This window comes from Hyperolius riggenbachi, chromosome 2, assembly GCF_040937935.1.
Source record: "Hyperolius riggenbachi isolate aHypRig1 chromosome 2, aHypRig1.pri, whole genome shotgun sequence".
NCBI classification, from domain to species: Eukaryota; Metazoa; Chordata; class Amphibia; order Anura; family Hyperoliidae; genus Hyperolius; species Hyperolius riggenbachi.
Window position 1 is genome coordinate 164,082,287 of NC_090647.1, and position 21,601 is coordinate 164,103,887.

The following is a 21,601-nucleotide window of genomic DNA, read 5'->3' on the forward strand; positions in this document are numbered from 1 at the left end:
TTTCATGTGCAGCAGTCACCCTCCCTATTCACGTGCAGCAATGCAGCAGCCATCCTCCCATTCCATGTGCAGCAGCCACCCTCCCATTCCATGTGCAGCAGCCACCCTCCCATTCCATGTGCAGCAGCCAAACTCCCATTCCATCTGCAGCAGTCATCCTCCCATTCCATGTACAGCAGTCACCCCATTCCATGCGCAATAATCACCCATGCATTCCAGGTGCTACAGCATCCCTCCCTTTCCATGTACAGCAGTCACCCCCATTCCGTGCGCAATAATCACCCTTGCATTCCAGGTGCTACAGCATCCCTCTCTTTCCATGTACAGCAGTCACCCACATTCCATGTGCAATAATCACCCATGCATTCCAGGTGCTACAGCATCTCTCTCTTTCCATGTACAGCAGTCACCCACATTCCATGTGCAATAATCACCCATGCATTCCAGGTGCTACAGCATCCCTCCCTTTCCATATACAGCAGTCACCCGCCCATTCCAGAAATCCATCCCTTTCCCTATATCCACATTTATATAGAGTAAAGAATACAGAAAATGTACTTTTATAGGTGTTACACTAGGACTTGCTGAACAAGTTTTAACATTGGCCAGTTATTGATCTCTATTTATCTGCAATGACCGTGTGCTACAAGAAAGGAGAATTCCATCTTTGCTCTCTGGAAACATAATTAGCAAATGTCATGACTGCTGTCTCTCTCTAAGGAAGGTCTGCATCATGTAGAGACAGACGTTTACCATAGAGAACACAGAGTTAAACAGCTGATGTAATGTCTCTCTGTACTATGACAAAGAAGAGGGTACACGATTCAATAATAAAGCAACATGCAGAAGTAATATATTCTTAATCTGCCCAGCAAGTCACCCCCAGGTCTGACATAGCATTGTGCAAATCACATGTCCGGTGTTATTCAAGTGGCATCTATGCTCCTTAGGCTTGTACAGCGTCAGGCATCTGCACATACACAAAATGTCACATGCTGGAAAACCCAATATCCTGTTGCCTCATGCAAAGTTATTAATATTTATAGCTACAAATCAGTATATTTGTAGTAAACAACTAGAAAGTTCAGGACCTGACAAACATGATTCTGTGACTTTGAATTCTTCTAAAGGGGTTTCTTGAAAAAACAATCACTGGAGTAAGAAAATAAAGGTATGACAACTACTGCCTTTAATGCAGTTATATTTTTAAACATCCCTGCCATTGTGAAGCTAAGCACAAATAAGACAAAAGAGATTCTCAATATCATTACTTGAATTTCCATATAAAACACTCAATGACTGCCTAGATACAGGAATGGCATACATCAAATAAGGGCACCAAGAAAAAATATTGCGGGGTATAGACAAAATGTTAAAATATCGTCATAACAATATTTGTATTGTTTTGTCATATTTATCTGAGATAGAATAATACACATGTTACAATAACGGTGATAAAAAGGGCACTGGGTGAAGCCAAAATGACAAAAAATTGTCTATAAGGGCTGGTGCACACCAAAAGCCCTTCTGAGCGCTTTTCAGACCGCCAGCGTTTTTAAAAGCGCTTGGCTACTGAAACTCTATCAGGGTATTCCAACAGCAGCGTTGTGATTTTTCTGAAATCGCAAATGCGCTGCATGTAGCATTTTTTAAAGCGGCTCAGCTTCAATGAATAAGCAAATGCTGATTTAATCAAAAATCGCTCTGAAAATCGCTTTTGCAAATCGCTAAGCGCTAGTAATTGCAATAGTGATTTTGCTGTGCACTAGCCCTAACATTGAAAACAAAAATATAAGCACAGTAAAACATTGATAGATATTACGGATATTTTACTACTACTAAACTTAACCCTACTCTCACACAGAACTCTCCCTCTAACAATCCCTAACCCTAAGACCCCCCTGGTGGTGCCTAACCCTAAGGCCCACAGGTTCACATCATCGGTTTTGCCAAAAATGATCCGGTGAGCGGATCCGGTCTCCGCTTCACTGGATTTGGATGGCTCAGTCCGTGGCCCGTTCACATAGTGAAAACGGATCTGATCAATGATTGATCGGATCCGTTTTCACTCAGCAAATACATACCTTATCTTCATAGGCAGCTGGCGGTAGAGGCTTCCTCTTCTTCCGCTATAACTACATGTAGTCACATGACGCAGAAGAAGACGGAAGCCTCTACCGCCGCCTGCCTATGAAGATAAGGTATGTATAAACCCTCCCTAGCCCACCCGCCCGGCTGCTGCACCCTCCCCTCACCCTCCAGTCGCTAGATTCGCGCCGGCCCATGCCCCCATCACCCGTGGAACGGTGTGAAGAAACTTGCCGTTTCCCATTGCCCCCAATGCTGCAATATTTTTGTCCGGATCCGTTCCGCTATGCAGAACGGTCCGGAAAATTAGGGCCTGCGGCATTTTTTAGATCCGGGGACCAGAACGTACGGAACGTATCCATACCAACGGACGCATGTGAATGAATCCATAGGTTAACATTGGATCCATTCACATCCATTCCGTTTGTACAGTATACGTTTCGGTTATGTTCCGGAAAAAAACACAGATGTGAACCGGGCCTTACATCCCCCCTGTGGTGCCTAACCCTAAGACCCCCATGGTAGTGCCTAACCCTAAGACCCCCCTGGTGGTGCCTAACCTGAAGACCCCCCTGGTGGTGCCTAACACCCCCCCCCCCCCGGTGGAGTCTAAACCTAAGACCCCCTGGTGGTGCCTAACTCTAAGACCCCCTGGTGGTGCCTAACTCTAACTCTAAGACCCCCTGGTGGTGCCTAACTCTAAGACCCCCTGGTGGTGCCTAAACCTAAAACCCCCCTGGTGGAATCAAACCCTAAGAACCCCCTGGTGGTGTTTAGCCCTTTCTCTGCTGCAAATAAGGTTACTACAAAAAGTGATACATTTCTAAGATAATACAATTCAAAATGATAAATCACAAAAAAAGTTAAAATAATTTACAAAATGATAATTGTCACAACAAATTTCAAAATTATATTTTTCAAAACACTAATTCTCAAAATGAAAAACGTTGGTTGGATGGGTCCAGCGTCCAAGTTACTTCTTAGGTGCCCAATAGCCGATATTTTGCATTAGCGCCTATGGGGTGCCCAAATAGTCCATTAGCCCCATGCGCCCAAATTTCCTGATTCCACAGGAACGTGCTTATAAGCAATAATGCCCAGGTAATGAAGTCTTGGTAGCTGTACTCAAGTCCTGTCAGTTTCTACACTAACATCTCTTGTGGTCTCAGCAAGCATTTTCCAAGGAGATTGGATAAGTGGTTCCCACTTGAAATGGATGCAAAACTGCTAGGTGCTCCGCCTCACATCCACGCTGTCAGTCCGCATCAATCTCCGTGTTCGATTGACAATACTCACATATCGTTACTGATTCCTCCGCTCGTTCCCGAAGCTCACAGATCAGAGGCCGGCAGGAGCATGGGGCTCCCCATTCGATTACAATAGCCCAGTTCTCCCTAGCAAGAGGGAGACTTTTCATTGGTCAACCATGAACCAATGAGAATCCTCCCTGTTACTGAGGATTCCCATTGGTCTTTTGCAATCCAATGGGGATTCCCATGTTTCTGCCTGGCACCAACCTGTTAACCGGGACCGAGTGGAAGAGTCAGCAGCATGAGTATCGGCAATCAAACACGGTGATCAAAGCAGACAGAGTGGACGCAGTGACCAGCCTAGTTAGAACAAACACTGTCTGCTCTCATAGGCTTTAATTGTGTCCGTGCACATATCATTTTGAGTTCTGTTCTGGAAAAATGCGACAGGTTGGGACTCTGTATTCCGTTTGCTGTAGATCCATTTTTTTTTCTTTTTTACAAGTGGAAGCGGATCCTATTTTTAACATTAGGATGCACTTTCCTTGGAAGTGGGAACCAAGCCTTAAAGGAACTCAGAGCTCAAATAAATAAAAGATTTATACATACTTGGGGCTTCCTCCAGCCCCACTCCGCTTGGATTTCTTTAGACGGGGCAGAAAGCGAAGCAAGAGGAAACAAAAGAGAGGTAAGCGATCAGGACTGCTAACTAGACTGAGAGCTACTCCACATAAAACCCCTCTTCCTAGCGCACTGCTTGCAAATGTGAGATCCCTCGCAAATAAAATGGATGAGCTCCGACTGGATATCTCCACGTATAAAACTATGAGAGACTGTTGCCTTTTGATTTTTTCGGAGACATGGCTGGACCCCTCCATACCAGACGCTGCAGTTGAGCTTGCAGGTCACACGCTTCACCGTGCTGATCGAACGCATGATTCTGGCAAGAAAACAGGTGGAGGGCTATGTGTTTATATCAATAATGCTTGGTGCACTTACGTAACCATAATCAACAAGTCTTGTTCACCTGATGTAGAATATCTAATGCTGAGATGTCGACCGTTTTACCTACCCAGGGAACATACAGTTATTATAATTATGGCAGTATACATTCCACCTCATGCCAATACTAAGTCAGCAAATGAACAACTGTTTGATGTCATTAGTAAGCAACAGAACTTACACCCTGATGCAATTTTCATCATTGCTGGAGATTTAAACCAAGCAAATCTTAAGAAGGTATTTCCCAGATTTTATCAGCATGTGGACTGTAAAACCAGAGGAGAAAACACCTTGGATCATGTCTATACAAACACAAAAAGTGCCTATAAGATCACCCCACGCCCCCCACTGGGACAGTCTGACCATCTATCTTTGTTTCTTATTCCCGCATACAAAGCCATTATCAACACTGCTAAACCAATTAGCAAGTCTGTTAAAGTCTGGCCTGAGACTGCCGTCTCTCAGCTCCAAGATTGCTTTGAAAATACGGATTGGGATATTTTCTTTCATGAAACAGACCTGGAGATGAGTACATCCTCTGTATTGTCATATGTTAATTTCTGTGTGGACACCATCACTGTCAACAAAAGAATTACGGTTTACCCAAATCATAAACCATGGATAACAAAAGAACTCAAGGGACTTCTAAAGAATAGAAACAAAGCTTTTAAAATACAGGACAAAGACGCATATTCTTCAGCCAGAGCAAGTCTGAAAAAAGGCATACGAAATGCAAAACTTAAATACAAACAAAGGATTGAGGAAAACTTTGAAAATGACTCAAACCCAAGGAGGATGTGGCAAAGCATTCAACTATTCACAGATTACAAAAAGAAGAATAGCACTCAATATACACTGGACAATAACATCCCCAGCCTAGCAGAGGAACTTAACAACTTCTTTGCTAGATTTGAAAAAGACAACAATCGGCCTCCAGTCAACTTTGGGCCCACTACAGACTCACAGCCATTAATCCTTCACATACATGAAGTGCAGCAAGCACTCACAAATATCAACACCAGGAAAGCTGCAGGCCCTGATGGTGTGCAAGGACGTGTGCTCCAGGCCTGTGCTGGTCAACTAGCGAAAGTTTTTACACAAATATTCAACCTCTCTCTGTTCTTGGGTGTAGTCCCATCATGCCTTAAATCTACAACCATTGTGCCAGTCCCAAAAAATACTAGGATAACCTGTCTTAATAATTATCGAACAGTTGCTCTAACCCCTGTCATCGCCAAGTGCTTTGAACGACTGGTAGCCACACACATCAAGGCCTCCATCCCAGCAAATCTAGATCAACACCAGTTTGCTTACCGAACAAATAGATCGACTGAGGATGCCATCTGTGTAGCTCTCCATGCTGCCCTCTCACACCTGGAAAAGCCCAACTCCTATGTTAGGATGCTCTTTGTTGACTACAGCTCAGCATTTAACACCATTGTACCTAGCCAGCTGACCAACAAACTCCATGCACTAGGTCTTGCTCCCTCCATATGTACTTGGTTATTGGACTTCCTTACTAATCGCCCTCAAACTGTCAGACTAGGAAAACAGACATCCTCCACCCTTACCCTGAGCACTGGCGTGCCACAGGGCTGTGTATTAAGCCCTCTCCTCTATGCACTTTTCACCCATGACTGCCAGCCTATCCATACCTCAAATGTAATTGTTAAGTTTGCAGATGATACGACTGTCATTGGGCTTATATCAGACAATGAGGAAGCTGCATACAGAGAAGAAGTTAGGAACCTGACTGCATGGTGCGACATTAACAATCTGTTATTAAATACAAAGAAGACCAAAGAAATTATTCTGGACTTTAGGACCACCAAAAAGACTACTCACCTACCGCTAATGATCAATGCAGAGGCTTTGGAGAGAGTTTCCAGCTTCAAATTTTTGGGAGTCACCATCGCAGAGAACCTGTCCTGGGCTGACAATGCTTTAGCTCTAACTGGCAAAGCACAACAACGCCTCTACTTTCTGAGAAAACTAAGGAGCGCTAACCTCCCACAGAAGCTGCTGGTTAATTTCTACAGATGCACTATAGAAAGCGTTCTGACCAATTGCATGACGGCCTGGTACAACAGCTGCACGAAGGCTACTAGAGAAGCCCTGCAGCGAGTTGTTAAAACAGCAGAAGCCATTATTGGCACTGAACTACCATCACTGGAACTTTTGTATAATACTCGCAGCTTGAGAAGGGCCAAAAACATTATCAAAGACAACACTCACCCTGGAAATGCCTTGTTTGAGCTCCTTCCATCAGGTAAACGTTTTAGATCAACCCGCACACACACAAACAGACTGAAAGACAGCTTTTTCCCATCCGCCATAAACTTGATAAACTCTGAATCCTCTCTGAAATAATTAACACTGTGTACAAATTGTTTAAACATCTGTAATACCTGGCATACTTGTATAATTTCTTCTCTTCCTTGTTACTATCACTATGTTCCCTATATGCACTGTGGGGTTGTCATGAAAAGTAATTTCGTTGTGTTACACAATGACAATAAAGTGAATTAAATTGAATTGATTGCTCTCATGCCATCGTCCTCCGCTACCCGCAGCTTCGGAACCTGGGTCCCCGCACTTCCGTCAGTCAGCTCCAGTCTACGCAAGAGAAGTGCGCCCTCTACGTATCCCTCCAGCGCTTCTGGAGAGATATGCAAACAGAGCACTTCTCCTGTGTAGACTGGAGTCGACTGACGTAAGTGCCGGGACCCGGTTCCCGAAGCTGCGGGTAGTGGAGGATGGCGGCGTGGGATCGATCCGAGTGGATGAGGCTGGAGCTCTGGTACACTTTAAGTGTTTGTTCTGTTGAACAAAGCTTGGGAGAGACTTACCCAGGGGAAATAACTTATCAGGAATTTTCTGTATTTAGTCACTTAAGCTGGCCATACATGCATCAATATTTGCATCAATTTTTCAGATCAATATCTAAACAATTTTGCTCGAACATATACCATTGATTCACTTTCAATCGATTTTTTGCAGTGTATTGATAGCAAGTCTGATCGGACATGTTGAAAAATCTCTGTGCAAGTGAGGCAGTGGAGAAGCGATGGGGGATGAATGGTTGTTGCACTGCAGCACGGCACTCAATAGATTTCTTCTGAAATCTATCAAAACTGAGTTTGCCACGTAGGACTAGATCCACTTGGCATATCAGGCCATATTGCACCCATGTACGGCTTTCATCTGGGCCAAGTCCATTATTTATGGGGTAGTGAGACATTTAAAATATTAAACACCAGGCTTATTGTCCTCTTAGGTTATTTAAGTGCATTATTACTAATTATTCAAAGGTAAGCCCAAGACATGGTTTTGGCGCTGATAACATTACTCAGGGTAGTGATACATCTGTTAGCAGTAAACCAAATTGCTTTATTGGTCTTCTTTCTAATGCTTTTGTTGAAATGATTATTTGGCCACATTACTGTAATTGAAAGATGCACAGCAGAGCTTCCCCATAGGTATCGGCTAAATTAATAATCTTTGAGCTACATTGTGACCAAGACATCTCTCAAGCAGCTGCATCCTCGCAGGTCCCTGTGACCCAGAAAGTCAGCTACATTATAAACTGCTAGTTAATAAGTGAGAAATCTTGGCCATGGTGTCTATGTATGATTCTTATACTACAGGGATGAAAATGTCACCTATGTGAAAGAATCCCTACAGCAGTATCCATATATATATATTGTCAGTGCAGCATTTCCTCCTCTTTGTCTATACTTTATCACAGACATGGCTTAAATTATTTTTTCTTCTTGTAGTTGTAGTAATTACTCCCCTGACAACACTCACTCATTTTGTGATCTGTATAGTGAGGAAAGAAGGTGATGTACTGAAACTAAGAACACTGTATTAACATTGGTTATTCCTGCTAATGTTGTTACTACTAATTTTGTTACATTATCACAGGACTTGTAGCCAGTGAAGGCAGCTGTGCGTGAAGGTGAACGTTGTAGCTGCTGATATGTGTATACTTTGTTCTGCGTAAAAGGAAACATTAACAATATAGTCACTTAGAATATTTGGGCACACAATGAATTTACTTTTTCTCCTAGGAGATCAATTTCTTTTTTTTAATTATAAACAAAGTTTTACATAGACAAAGTAACATCCCAAAAAGACAGTAGAAGTACATCACAGTCAAAAATATACATTATTAGGCTTAACAAAAGGCGGCTAGCCAGTGCCGCCAGCAAATATTACTTAAGAGATGTGAAGCACCTCCATAAACATTTAGTGCATGTCCTTATATGCGACATATGTCCAGATATTGAGAGTAAAATCCGTAGTCACTCATGTATGTAGCAGTGTGCAGTTTATATTCACAAGGCTGCCCCCATGTGAGCATCAGAGAGTCCCATAAGTAGGACCTCCTACCAAGAGGACAGAAAGTGGAGTGGAACCCCCGAGCCCCAGTGAGATCATACACTCGGGGATCTCCGCAAAAACAAATATTCCAGTACTGTGTCTCGACATACACGAATGAGGTGCATGATGAGACATACAAAACAAAATGCAGAGTGGGATAGGAGATCATTTTTCATCCTCTGTTCAGAATAACTATTTAGCACCCTGCAAACTAAAAAGTACTAAAAAGTAGGTGGGTTTAAAATGACTGTTAAAATTATTCTTTTTTTTTTGTTTGCTGGTGTCCTTAAGGGTACCTGAGATGAAGATAACGGCTATATTTATACTTACCTGGGACTTCCTCCACCCCCATAAGGTGCATGGGGTCCCTCGCCATCCTCTCCTGCTGCTCCGTTCTCTTTTAATCTCCCCAGGTACTCTGGCCAGTCATGCACTCCTGTGCATGCGCGGCACAGGCACACCCCTGCGTGGCCGGTCACATTACCAGGGATGATTAGAAGACAACGGCCAGGGAGCATGGCGAGGGACCCCAAGCACATCACAGGGCTTGAGGAAGCCCCAGGTAAGTATACATATAGCCATTAGCAAAAACTGAAAATATCACGTAGGCGAAAACAGGAGAAAAAGTTTATTCTGTATGGGCCCAGGCAAGGCTCAGGTAGCCCACTAAAGGAAGTTGGAAGGAGGGGGGGTGGGGTGTATTGTTTGTGCTATCTTATCCTGGCAGCATTGGCTGTGAAACTAACACTTACAGCAGGAATACTTCTATTAATTATCAAGCCTGAGTTTTGGAATGCAGTGTGTATGAATCACGGCCCTGTAAAGTCAGTCACAAATCTAACAGCTGTCATGTAGTTACACTGCCAGCTGGCTATATGGAGCGATTCTGCAGAACTCTGGTCACTTATTAATGGCCCTGATGTGGGCATATTTATGGTTGCTATATACTGTGCCAGATGAGCTATAGCCAGCCCTGACCTGTACAGACATGACCACAAGCATACTTACAATCTGGAAGTCATGCACTTCAACCGCCTCATCACTCCCAGATCCAGTCTTAAATGTTTCTAGATTGTTTCCAGCATCAATTTCCATTGAGCCTTCCTGTATCTTTCCATTGATGCTCATGGTGTAGTGAACATTGTAAACCTGAAGAGAAGAGAAAATTGCAATCATTTTAGATCAGTGCGATAAGAATAGTAATACATAGTTACAGATGCGCCGCTAGCTGCTAGTCTGACTTCTGTGATGATGCTTTGCCTCTATAATTCACTGACCCAGAATGAGCATGCAGATCAGATTGACTCTAGTCTGACTCCAATTGCTTCATGCTTGATGCAGGTGTGGGAATCAAAAACTCACTGCAAAATTTTTTGTACAGCAATTGCAAAGTGATATTGCAGCTATCGATAGCAATTCTAAAGTGTGTCTCAAAGCTCTCCTGTGGGTCTCAGTGAAGATGTCAGTTGTTGTATTACCCTTACTTTAGGTTCCCCTTAAGCACTGCACTGTATCCAGTGTTCCCCAACCCTGTCCTCAAGGCCCACCAACAGTGCATGTTTTGTAGAAATCCACAGAGGTCAGCTCTGCTGAGACACTAATTACCTCACCTGTGCATGTTTGTGGTTTTCTACAAAACATGTACTGTTGGTAGGCCTTGAGGACAGGGTTAGGGAACTCTGCTTATACCATTTAATGAATAAATGTGCTTTTTTTTCACAACATTCATTTCATTTATCAATTATTTAGTCAATATGTGGCCAGTGTAAAATCTTACCAAAATGTACATTCTTAAAGGGAACCCGAGCTTGGGTTCAAAAATAGATAATTACCTAAAGAGAGGGAAACCTCAGGATCTTATTGAGGCTTCCCTTAGCATCCTCTGTCCTCCCACTGGCATAGCCCCCCTCCACATCAGGGCCGTGCCCCTTCCCGCCATTAATACGGCTGTTCAGTATTCAGTAGCCACACTGCGTTCAGTGCACAGGAGAACACAGAGGGAAGCCTCAGTGAGGTAATTATCTCTTCATATGTATCAGAGACACCAGTATCTTTACTGCTGGCAAGGTGAATCACTGTTGTATGCACCCCCACATGAAGTAAGCAGAAACATCACATGATTTCCCAGAGTGCTCTGGGGCTGAAGGTTGCACTACACCATTGGGCGGGTGGGGTTACATGCTAATATACAATATATAGATATAACAAGTGCTATTGCTGCTGAACCAAGGATAATTAATGTAAAAATGGGTATCTTGAATAATTTATTATGTTGTGCTATGTGTCATTACAGTTCCTCTTTAAATTCTTGGTAACGCAGCCCAAATGTGATTATACGAAGCTTAGCGGAGGAGAATGTCTCAGTCAGGAGCAAAGCTGATTGAGAGGAAATACGGACCTGCAAGTTTTGCACCCATTGGCATGCTGGAAATAAAAGCAAGTTTACTCCTTTCAATCACAATTACACCTCAACCACTTGATTTACTGCTGGTTCCTGCATATGTGACATTCACTAGCTGGTGATACATACGGAGCATGGGCTTATCTCAAGTGCATGAATTAAATAATTTCCTTTCAAGGCAGCGAACATTTCCTGTAGGTTTCACCTTGATTGACTGTAATTGTAGGCTGATGATGTTAGGACTCCCTGTGATTTCTGCTTCCCATCCAGAACGGATTGTAAATCACATGCAAAAATATACATAGCCAGGAGAAACATTAGCCAAGGAAACTGGGAAAGGTGTTCGCGGTAGAAAGAGACGTGGGAAGGAAGAGGGGAATTTATGGAAACTATGATTTCATAAAAAAGAATATTCAGATAACTTGAATTTCAAAGCAGCCGAGATGGGTGAAAGGTGTTTCTTCTGCATCTAATGCAAAAAACCAAGACGAAATAGAGTAAAACTGGTCACAGAATCACTAACTTCTCTTTCACTTCCAACCTTCCTGTTCAACTCAATGTTTATTCTGAAGACTCCCTTGTCTTGCCTGGAAATACGTTTATTTGATCCTCTCATGAAATATTTACAGAGTATTTTTTTCAATAAATATAGTATTGCTTCACCCCGATAATACTGTATAATCATGTCGGTGTGTGAGAAGGAAGGATTGGCTGCATCTCCCGTCAAACGTTTATTTGGTTCTTGCTTTACAAGGATCTGCACACATTTAAAATAATATGTCAGATTTTGTTTGTATTTGCCATTTTCTTTGTATTATATAGGTTATTAAAAATCAAAACAAGACAAAAAAATAAAAACCAAAACCAAATAAGTAGGCATTATTTAGATGTATTGAGTACAGAGACGTAACTAGAGGAGAGCAGCCTCTGCAGTCGCAGGGGGCCCCAGAACTGAGGGGGCCCCATCTACTAACCTTTCGTTCCGTCGGGACAGGGGACTATACTTCAGGTGTCTTTGTGGCTACACTTGTTATGGGTGTCATGATGATCATGCTGACCTTAAGGCCTCTTGCACACTGCAAGTGATTCCGATTCCGCTTTTTAATCAGTTTTTACATCCGATTCAGATTCTGATTTGCAGTTTGCTCCCTGCACACTGCAAATCGGAATCGGAATCGGATGTAAAAACTGATTAAAAAGCGGAATCTGAGTCGGAATCACTTGCAGTGTGCAAGAGGCCTTATGGTTTTATGACCCTTGTAAGGTGGGCTCCATGGCCATGAAGGGCACCAAGGGGAGGGAATGAAAGGAGTGTGGACATTGGGGGGCCCCCTCAAAGTTTAATTGGGGAGCCCCATGAATTGTAGTTATGCCACTGATTGAGGAGTCTGACATATAGCCAGATGGAACAACAACACAAAAACCATGAGGATGCTGCCTCTAACAAACCTACAGCACTTTACTCTAACAAAACCACTGAGATTTGGTACCTCACACTGGTCCTTATTCAATACACTGTTTCTCCTAAGTTTTCTCCTAGATTGTATTTTCACACCTCATCAATAAAATGCCTTGCCACCAGCAAGCAAGAAAATACAATAAATTTGGCAATAACTTTCACCTACTATTTGTTACTTTTTCAAATACAATTTGAGTGCTGAAACGTTATTTTCAACAGAAGATGACCAATGAAGATGAAAAACGTAGGCGAAAAAGTGAATCAAATAAGGGACTCAGTGTTACTGGGTACTGCCAAAGTACAGAGTTTCACTGTGATTAGAATCATACAGATTTATTTATTTTTGTATCTATATAGCCCTCACATCCTGGACAGCACTTTGCAGTGTATATACTGTAATTGTGTCACTTCTGTCTCTTGGAGGGGCTCACAGTCTAGTCCCCACCATAGATATACTGTATATCTATTATGGTTTTAGTCCATTTTTGGAAGTATGCCTATATTATACGTTTTTGGAACAGGAACAGGAGTGCTGTATAAAAGGTATGAGGCCATAACTTCCACCCTTCCTATCTGAAGGGGAGTTGCCCAAGCCTGCAGGTGCCGTAATAATGCAGGGAGGAGAAAGGTGGTCTAATTGGAAGTGGAGATCATGGCAGTAGCCACGTGACTGCTGAAAGAAGAAAATTTTGGGATGCATTAAAAGGGAAATAAAAACTCGAGATGCTAGCATAATATTGCCCCTGTTTAACTCTCTAGTAAGGCCACATCTGGAATATGGAATTCAGTTCTGGGCACCACATTACAAAAAAGATATTGCAGTTTTAGAGCAGGTGCAGAGACGAGCAACAAAATTGATACGTGGGATGGAAGGTCTCACTTATCAAGAAAGGTTAGATAAACTGGGTTTATTTAGTCTAGAGAAAAGACGCCTTAGAGGGGATCTAATTAACATGTATAAATACATCAGAGGGCAATATAATAGCTTGGCGGATGAGCTTTTTGTGGACATGATCTGCGCATGGAGGAAAAACGTTTTAGCCATTTATTTAGGAAAGGGTTTTTTACAGTAAGAGTGATTAAGATGTGGAATGCATTGCCACAGGAAGTCGTTATGGCAAACTCTATACCTGCATTTAAAGGGGGCTTAGATGCTTTCCTTGCGTTGAAAGACATCCATGGCTACAATTACTAGGTAATGCCTAATGATGTTGATCCAGGGATTTTATCTGATTGCCATCTGGATTCGGGAAGGAATTTTTCCCTTTAGGGGCTAATTGGACCATGCCTTGTAAGCGTTTTTTCGCCTTCCTCTGGATCAACAGGGATATGTGAGGGAGCAGGCTGGTGTTGTACTTTATACTGGTTGAACTCGATGGACGTATGTCTTTTTTCAACCAAAATAACTATGTAACTATGTAACTATATAATTATGATTCATGGATAATTTTATACCCCGAAACCTAAAAAGAGCCATAGTGATTTGGAGAGTTTTAGAAAGTGACAGTGAATGTATAGACATGTTCGGGGATTCAGAGTTGTTTTTACAATTGCATTAAATTTGTAAATGAAAACACAGGCTTAAATTGCTCCTTGTTATAGTTGTCAGCTCTTTCTCTTGTTCCTCTTTTATCTCTATTTTCAATTTTCCCGATGAGAGATAACACTGACTGCAGGAGCTACAACAGAAGATATGAAACATCAGAGCTGTCAATGGTGGTGGAAGATAGATGACATAAGTGATTGTGTGCCTGAGTTGACAGGACAAAAGCAAATCATCTCTAAATAATCCAGCACAACATAGAACACATCACTGGGTTTGAGCTGAAATGTTAGGGTCTGAGTTATTACGGTCCACGTAGCAACAAGAGCCTAGTACCTTAAGGGTCGTACACACATAGTCAATGTCACTGTTAATGATCTTGCTCAATCTTTAGGGTGACACTGTGGATAATAAGCACTATATAGACATGTGGCTTAGCTTGGCGAAGCTGCGTGTACTGTTCAATAGAGGAGGGTCAAGCAACGACGGAGCAGTGTGCAAGCAAATAGTTTAGTAGCTTTTGGGGGGCAATAGAGGTTGATCGCATTTAGGACAGTCACTAAGGAGTTAAGTTAAGTCTGGTTTCAAACTGCCGACCTGCATTGCTGGTGCGATGCAATTAGATGATTGCATCACACTGCAATGTTAAAAAAGGCCTTCAGAGATTTCCGCGTTAATACGCAGTAATCCCCTTTCTGGCCGCAAGCCAAACAGGAAGTGAGGGTGAACCTCTCTAGCACTGACTTCCTATGGCCGAAGAAACAAATTGCGCAGAAGTGTATTGAATACTCTTCCACACATGTGCATCACAATGCTACCCCGCAAATTTTTTAAAATATACACGTCGCCCTAAACTTACAAGATTTCCGCTCCGTAGCACAAGCCGCCCCCCCAATGCTCTGTTTCCCTTGTGCCGGCAGCGTGGCAAAAAAATCACTTCTGACGCATCGCTTCTCTCCGTACAAGTATGAAAGGCCTCACAGACTTTCATTGCCTTAGCGCTACTGCAGGGTAATGCAACGCAATGAAACCACCACGGTATGAAAGGGACCTAAGGTAGGGGGAAAAGTGTTGGATAAGGCACAGGTTAGGTATCAAGTTTGGATTGGACTATCATGTGAAATATGTTGTTATGCGAGACATTTTGTCACTGTACCCATTACTAAGCTCAGTAGGCATAGAGATTGGTGGTGCCATATCCTCTTGCATTACACCTATAACCTATTCTTCTCAGAAGTGGAAGATCTATTGGACTCCTGCAGTGGAATCTTCAATAAGTGTTTTCTGAGGTCACATCTAGTGATGACCACACATAGCTATTTTGAGTCACCAAATATTTTCATGCAAAATGTATTTGTTTGGCAAAGATAAAAATATACAACATTTTTGTGAAAATTTTAGTTTTTAAAATAGAATTCAACAGAAAATCTATTGAAAATTGATGAATAATTCCTTTTTTTTCCTAGCGCCTTTCTCCTGTCGGACTCAAAGCGCTTGCGAGGCAGCCACAAGAGCGCACTCAGTAGGCAGCAGCAGTGTTAGGGAATCTCTCCCAAAGAACTCCTTACTGAATAGGTGCTGGCTTACTGAGTAGGAAGAGCTGAGATTTGAACCCAGGACACCTCCATCAGAGACAGAGCCCTTAACCATTACACTATCCAGCCACATATCAGTGTGTTACACTGTTTGATGAAGTACAAAGTATGTGCTGTTGATCTACCTTTGGCTCCTGCCATGCCCCGGATCAAAAGAGTGAGCAAATCTGTCAGGAATCAAACTGAAAAAAAATTGATCAATGTGTGGCTAACTCCTGGGCCCAGATGCAATTAACTTTTTCTCCTGAATTTTCTCCTAAGTGATATTTTCACACCTAGTCATGAAATGCCTTTTAAACCCGCAAAACGCAAGAAAATACTCAATAGTTTTGATAGTGCTTTTTCACCAACTTTTAGGTACTTTTTCATTTGTAAAATGCTGAAAAGTTATTTTAAAATTAAAATGATCTCCTAAGAGATAACTCAAGAGAAAACGTCAATTGCATGTGGGCCCTGAAATGAGAGGGATATGGAGGCTGCCATGTTTATTTCTTTTTAAACAATGCAAATTGCCTCTGCCTCTAATACTTTAGCCATAAGCGTATGTAAATCAGAAGTTTCTGGCTGCAGCGTGACTGGATTTGATGCATGCTTGATTCTGGGCGATTCAGACACTACTGATGCATGATAGATCAGCAGAAAGCCAGGCAACTGGTATTGTTTAAAATAAAATGACTATGGCAGCCTCTATATCGTTTTCATTTCTGTTGTCCATGGAAAGTAAGTTCATTGAATTCACTTAACAAAGTTAATATAGAAAGATAGTTTTGGTAAATCCTCTATCAGCAAAATCCATTTATTGTTTCACTGGAGACAGCAAAGCAACATAGGCTTCAATTCATCAATGGCTGTTCGATAACAAAAAACAAGTCGTTAACCACTGTAGATTGGCGGCGGCAAAGTGGCAGACCCAGGACCACGTAACGCAGATTGGCGTCAGGTCCTGGGTCTCTTCCGGGCTGGGGATCGCGCGCATTGATGCGCGCGCATCCGCCGGCAATAGGCTCCGCCCACCCGCGACGACAACCCGCCGGGCGTTCGGAAGCGCCGGCAGGTTGTTAACCCCATGATCGCCGCATACAAAGTGTATAACACACTTTGTAATGTTTACAAAGTGTATTATACAGGCTGCCTCCTGCCCTGGTGGTCCCAGTGTCCGAGGGACCACCAGGGCAGGCTGCTGCCACCCTAGTCTGCACCCAAACACACTGATCTCCCCCCCCCTGCCCCCTGATCGCCCATAGCACCCCTCAGACCCCCCGCCCACCCCCCAGACCACTGTTTGCACCCAATCACCCCCCTAATCACCCATCAATCACTCCCTGTTACTATCTGTCAACGCTATTTTTTTTTTAGTCCCTAAACTGCCCCCTGGGGACTACTGATCACCACCCCAACCCCCCAGATTCTCCCCAGACCCCCCCCCCCCCCCCCGTGTACTGTATGCATCTATCCCCCCTGATCACCTGTCAATCACCTGTCAATCACCCATCAATCACCCCCTGTCACCACCTGTCACTGTTACCCATCAGATTATACCCTAATCTGCCCCTTGTGGGCACCCAATCACCCGCCCACACGCTCAGATTGCCCTCAGACCCCCCCCTTATCAATTCGCCAGTGCATTATTTACATCTGTTCTTCCCTGTAATAACCCACTGATCACCTGTCAATCACCCCTTGTCACTGCCACCCATCAATCACCCCCTGTCACTGCCACCCATTAATCAGCCCCTAACCTGCCCCTTGCGGACAATCTGATCACCCACCCACACCATCAGATCGCCTGCAGACCCCCCCCCTTATAAATTCGCAAGTGCATTATTTATATCTGTTCTCCCCTGTAATAACCCACTGATCACCTGTCAATCACCTATCAATCACCCATCAATCACCCCCTGTCACTGCCACCCATCAATCACCCCCTGTCACTGCCACCCATCAATCAGCCCCTATCGCCCCTGATCACCTCGCCAGTGCATTGCTTGCATCTATTCCCCCCACTAATCACACCTTGAGACACCCATCAATCACCTCCTGTCACCACCTGTCACCCCCTAGCACACCTACCCATCAGATCAGGCCCTAATTTGCCCTGTGTGGGCTCCTGATCACTCGGCCAAACCCTCAGATCCCCCCTCAGACCCCCTTCCGATCAACCCCCCACTGCATTTATTGCATCTATTTTCCCCTCTAACCACCCCCTGAGACACCCATCAATCACCTCCTGTCACCCCCCTAGCACTCCTATCCATCAGATCAGGCCCAATACAACCTGTCATGTAAGAGGCCACCCTGCTTATGACCGGTTCCACAAAATTTGCCCCCTCATAGACCACCTGTCATCAAAATTTGCAGATGCTTATACCCCTGAACAGTAATTTTGAGACATTTGGTTTCCAGACTACTCACGGTTCTGGGCCCGTAAAATGCCAGGGCAGCATAGGAACTCCACAAGTGACCCCTTTTTAGAAAAAAGACACCCCAAGGTGTATGACGAGTTCATCGAAGATTTTATTTTTTGTCAAAAGTTAGCGGAAATTGATTTTTTATTGTTTTTTCACAAAGTTTCATTTTTCACTAACTTGTGACAGAAAAAAAATCTTCTATGAACTCACCATACACCTAACGGAATACCTTGGGGTGTCTTCTTTCTAAAATGGGGTCACTTGTGGGGTTCCTATACTGCCCTGGCATTTTAGGGGCCCTAAACTGTGAGGAGTAGTCTAGAAAACAAATGCCTCAAAATGACCTGTGAATAGGACGTTGGGCCCCTTAGCGCACCTAGGCTGCAAAAAAGTGTCACACATGTCGTATCGCCGTACTCAGGAGAAGTAGTATAATGTGTTTTGGGGTGTATTTTTACACATACCCATGCTGGGTGGGAGAAATCTCTCTGTAAATGGACAATTGTGTGTAAAAAAAATCTAAAATTTGTCATTTACAGAGATAACATCCTATTCACAGGTCATTTTGCGACATTTGGTTTCAAGACTCCTCCTCACGGTTTAGGGCCCCTAAAATGCCAGTGCAGTATAGGAACCCCACAAATGACCCCATTTTAGAAAGAAGACACCCCAAGGTATTCCGTTAGAAGTATGGTGAGTTCATAGAAGGTTTTATTTTTTGTCACAAGTTAGCGGAAAATGACACTTTGTGAAAAAAAAAACAATTAAAATCAATTTCCGCTTTCTTGTGACAAAAAAATAAAATCTTCTATGAACTCACCATACTCCTAACGGAATACCTTGGGGTGTCTTCTTTCTAAAATGAGGTCATTTGTGGGGTTCCTATATTGCCCTGGCATTTTAGGGGCCCTAAACTGTGAGGAGTAGTCTTAAAACCAAATGTTGCAACATGACCTGTGAAATCCTAAAGGTACTCATTGGACTTTGGGCACCTTAGCGCAGTTAGGGTGCAAAAAAGTGCCACACATGTGGTATCGCCATACTCAGGAGAAGTAGTATAATGTGTTTTGGGGTGTATTTTTACACACACCCATGCTGAGTGGGAGAAATATCTCTGTAAATGGACAATTGTGTGTAAAAAAAATCAAAAAATTGTCTTTTACAGAGATATTTCTCTTACCCAGCATGGGTATGTGTAAAAATACACCCCAAAACACATTATACTACTTCTCCTGAGTACGGCAATACCACATGTGTGGCACTTTTTTGCAGCCTAACTGCGCTGAGGGGCCCAAAGTCCAATGAGCACCTTTAGGCTTTACAGGGGTGCTTACAATGTAGCACCCCCCAAAATGCCAGGACAGTAAACACACCCCACAAATGACCCCATTTTGGAAAGTAGACACTTCAAGGTATTCAGAGAGGAGCATAGTGAGTCCGTGGCAGATTTCATTTTTTTTGGTCGCAAGTTAGAAGAAATGGAAACTTTTTTTTTGTCACAAAGTGTCATTTTCCGCTAACTTGTGACAAAAAATAAAATCTTCTATGAACTCACCATGCCTCTCAGTGTCTGGGATGTCTTATTTCCAAAATGGGGTCATTTGGGGGGTATTTATAACATCCTGGAATTTTGGCATCTCATGAAACATGACAAGTGGTCAGAAAAGTCAGAGATGCTGCAAAATGGGAAAATTCACTTTTGGCACCTTAGTTTGTAAACGCTATAACTTTTACCCAAACCAATAAATATACACTGAATGGGTTTTTTTATCAAAGACATGTAGCAGAATAAATTTGGACAAAAATGTATACATAAATTTTACTTTATTTGAAAAATGTCAGCACAGAAAGTAAAAAAAAATCATTTTTTTGACAAAATTCCTGTATTTTTTGATGAATATAATAAAAACTAAAGCTCGCAGCAGCAATCAAATAGCACCAAAAGAAAGCTGTATTAGTGACAAGAAAAGGAGGTAAAATTCATTCAGATGGTGGGTTGTATGACCAAGCAATAAACCGTTAAAGCTGCAGTGGTCTGAATGGAAAAAAAGGCTTTGGTCCTTAAGGGGTTTTATGACTGCAGTCCTGAAGTGGTTAAAATACCGCATTCGGTTGTTTACACTTGTGTGTGCTAATTCATCAATATTTATGTGCGGTAGATGTTCGGTAATTTACAGAAGCGGTAACAGCAGGTCTGTGTTGTTACCGCTGTTTTCCGTGCAGCAAGGGCATTGCAATAGAAAAGAGGCATCCCCAACACCCCTTTAGATGTGAATATTATTCTGTTGCTGCTTGCTCTGAATCTGCTCTTAAAGTGGATCCGAGAGGAAGATTTGCACCTTTAATAAATGTGACCTATACATACATGTTCTAGGGCAATTTCCCCCTCAAAATGTAATATGTTAATTGTTTTTTCATGTTTTACATTTTAAAACTTTAATCCGTGCCCCCTTCACCCCAGCGCCGCGGGGTTCTTCTGAGTCCCATGCTGGTGTGGTTATGGGAACCCAGTCTAAGGAGGAGGAGGCTTGCGATGACGGAGGAGGAGTGGGCGTTCCCAGTCAGGAGCAGCTGAACTCACGCGATGCTTGCGTGAGTTCAGTACTTGTCTCCTGACAAGAGGAGCACCGATTTTGAAGGCAACGGGGGAACGGGGACGAAGAAGAGAGAAGAAGCGGGCAGCGGTGGAGGAGAAGCAATCAGCGGCGCAGAGAAATTGGGGAGAAGCCATCACAGGCAGAGGAGACGCGGGCAGTGGAGGAGAAGAGGCGGGCAGCGGAGGAGAAGCGTCACAGAAGAAGCCATCAGTGTCGGAGAAGAAGCAGGCAGCGGCGGAGGAGAAGCCATCAGCAGCACAGAAGAATTGGGCAGCAGCAGAGAAGCCATCACAGGTGGAGGAGAAGAGGCGGGCAGCAGAAAAGAAGCGTCACAGAAGAAGCCAACAGTGTCGGAGGAGAAGCCATCAGCTATAGAAACACGGTCAGCGGAGGAGAAGAGGGGGATCGTAGACGGGAAGGATGCCTGTCACCATCACCTCGCTCAAGAAGCAGACCACAGCCTTCCCGTCTACTTAGTTCATGGTCTGCTCTGTTTGTGTAAACTGCATGGAAAAGAGGTACACACAAGGTGTGTGAAAAGGGGGGGCCAGCCGCTCTGAAATGAGGTCTGATTTTTTGACATATGTGTGGACATTTCCCCCTGAGGGCCCACTGTTGTCAGGCTGGTCTGATTGTGTTGCATACTCTGTGAGAACATTCACACTGAGCATGCACGGGATTTCGGAGGCAAGGGAAGGGAGAGGGGAGTGGAGTTTACACAGGCTGAGAGGCGGAGATGCACAGCTGATTACCTGAGTAATGATAACAAGCCCAACATGGCAGCTCTCATTGTATCACAGGAATAAATAATTATTTGCTGTTGAAGCTGTTTACAGCTAGTTTTACTGTGGAAACTATCTAAACTTCGGATA

At 43.4% G+C, this 21,601-nt stretch overlaps 1 protein-coding gene across 2 annotated transcripts in view; it reads right to left on the reverse strand.

The window, feature by feature from the left end:
• The window catches only part of CNMD (chondromodulin), a 102,200-nt gene that overhangs the window by 71,921 nt on the left and 8,678 nt on the right, over positions 1 to 21,601 (reverse strand). For both annotated transcript variants that reach the window (XM_068265235.1, XM_068265234.1), the window contains exon 3: positions 9,735 to 9,875. In XM_068265235.1, the coding sequence (XP_068121336.1) occupies positions 9,735 to 9,875 (141 nt within the window). The remainder of the gene's footprint in view (positions 1 to 9,734; positions 9,876 to 21,601) is intronic.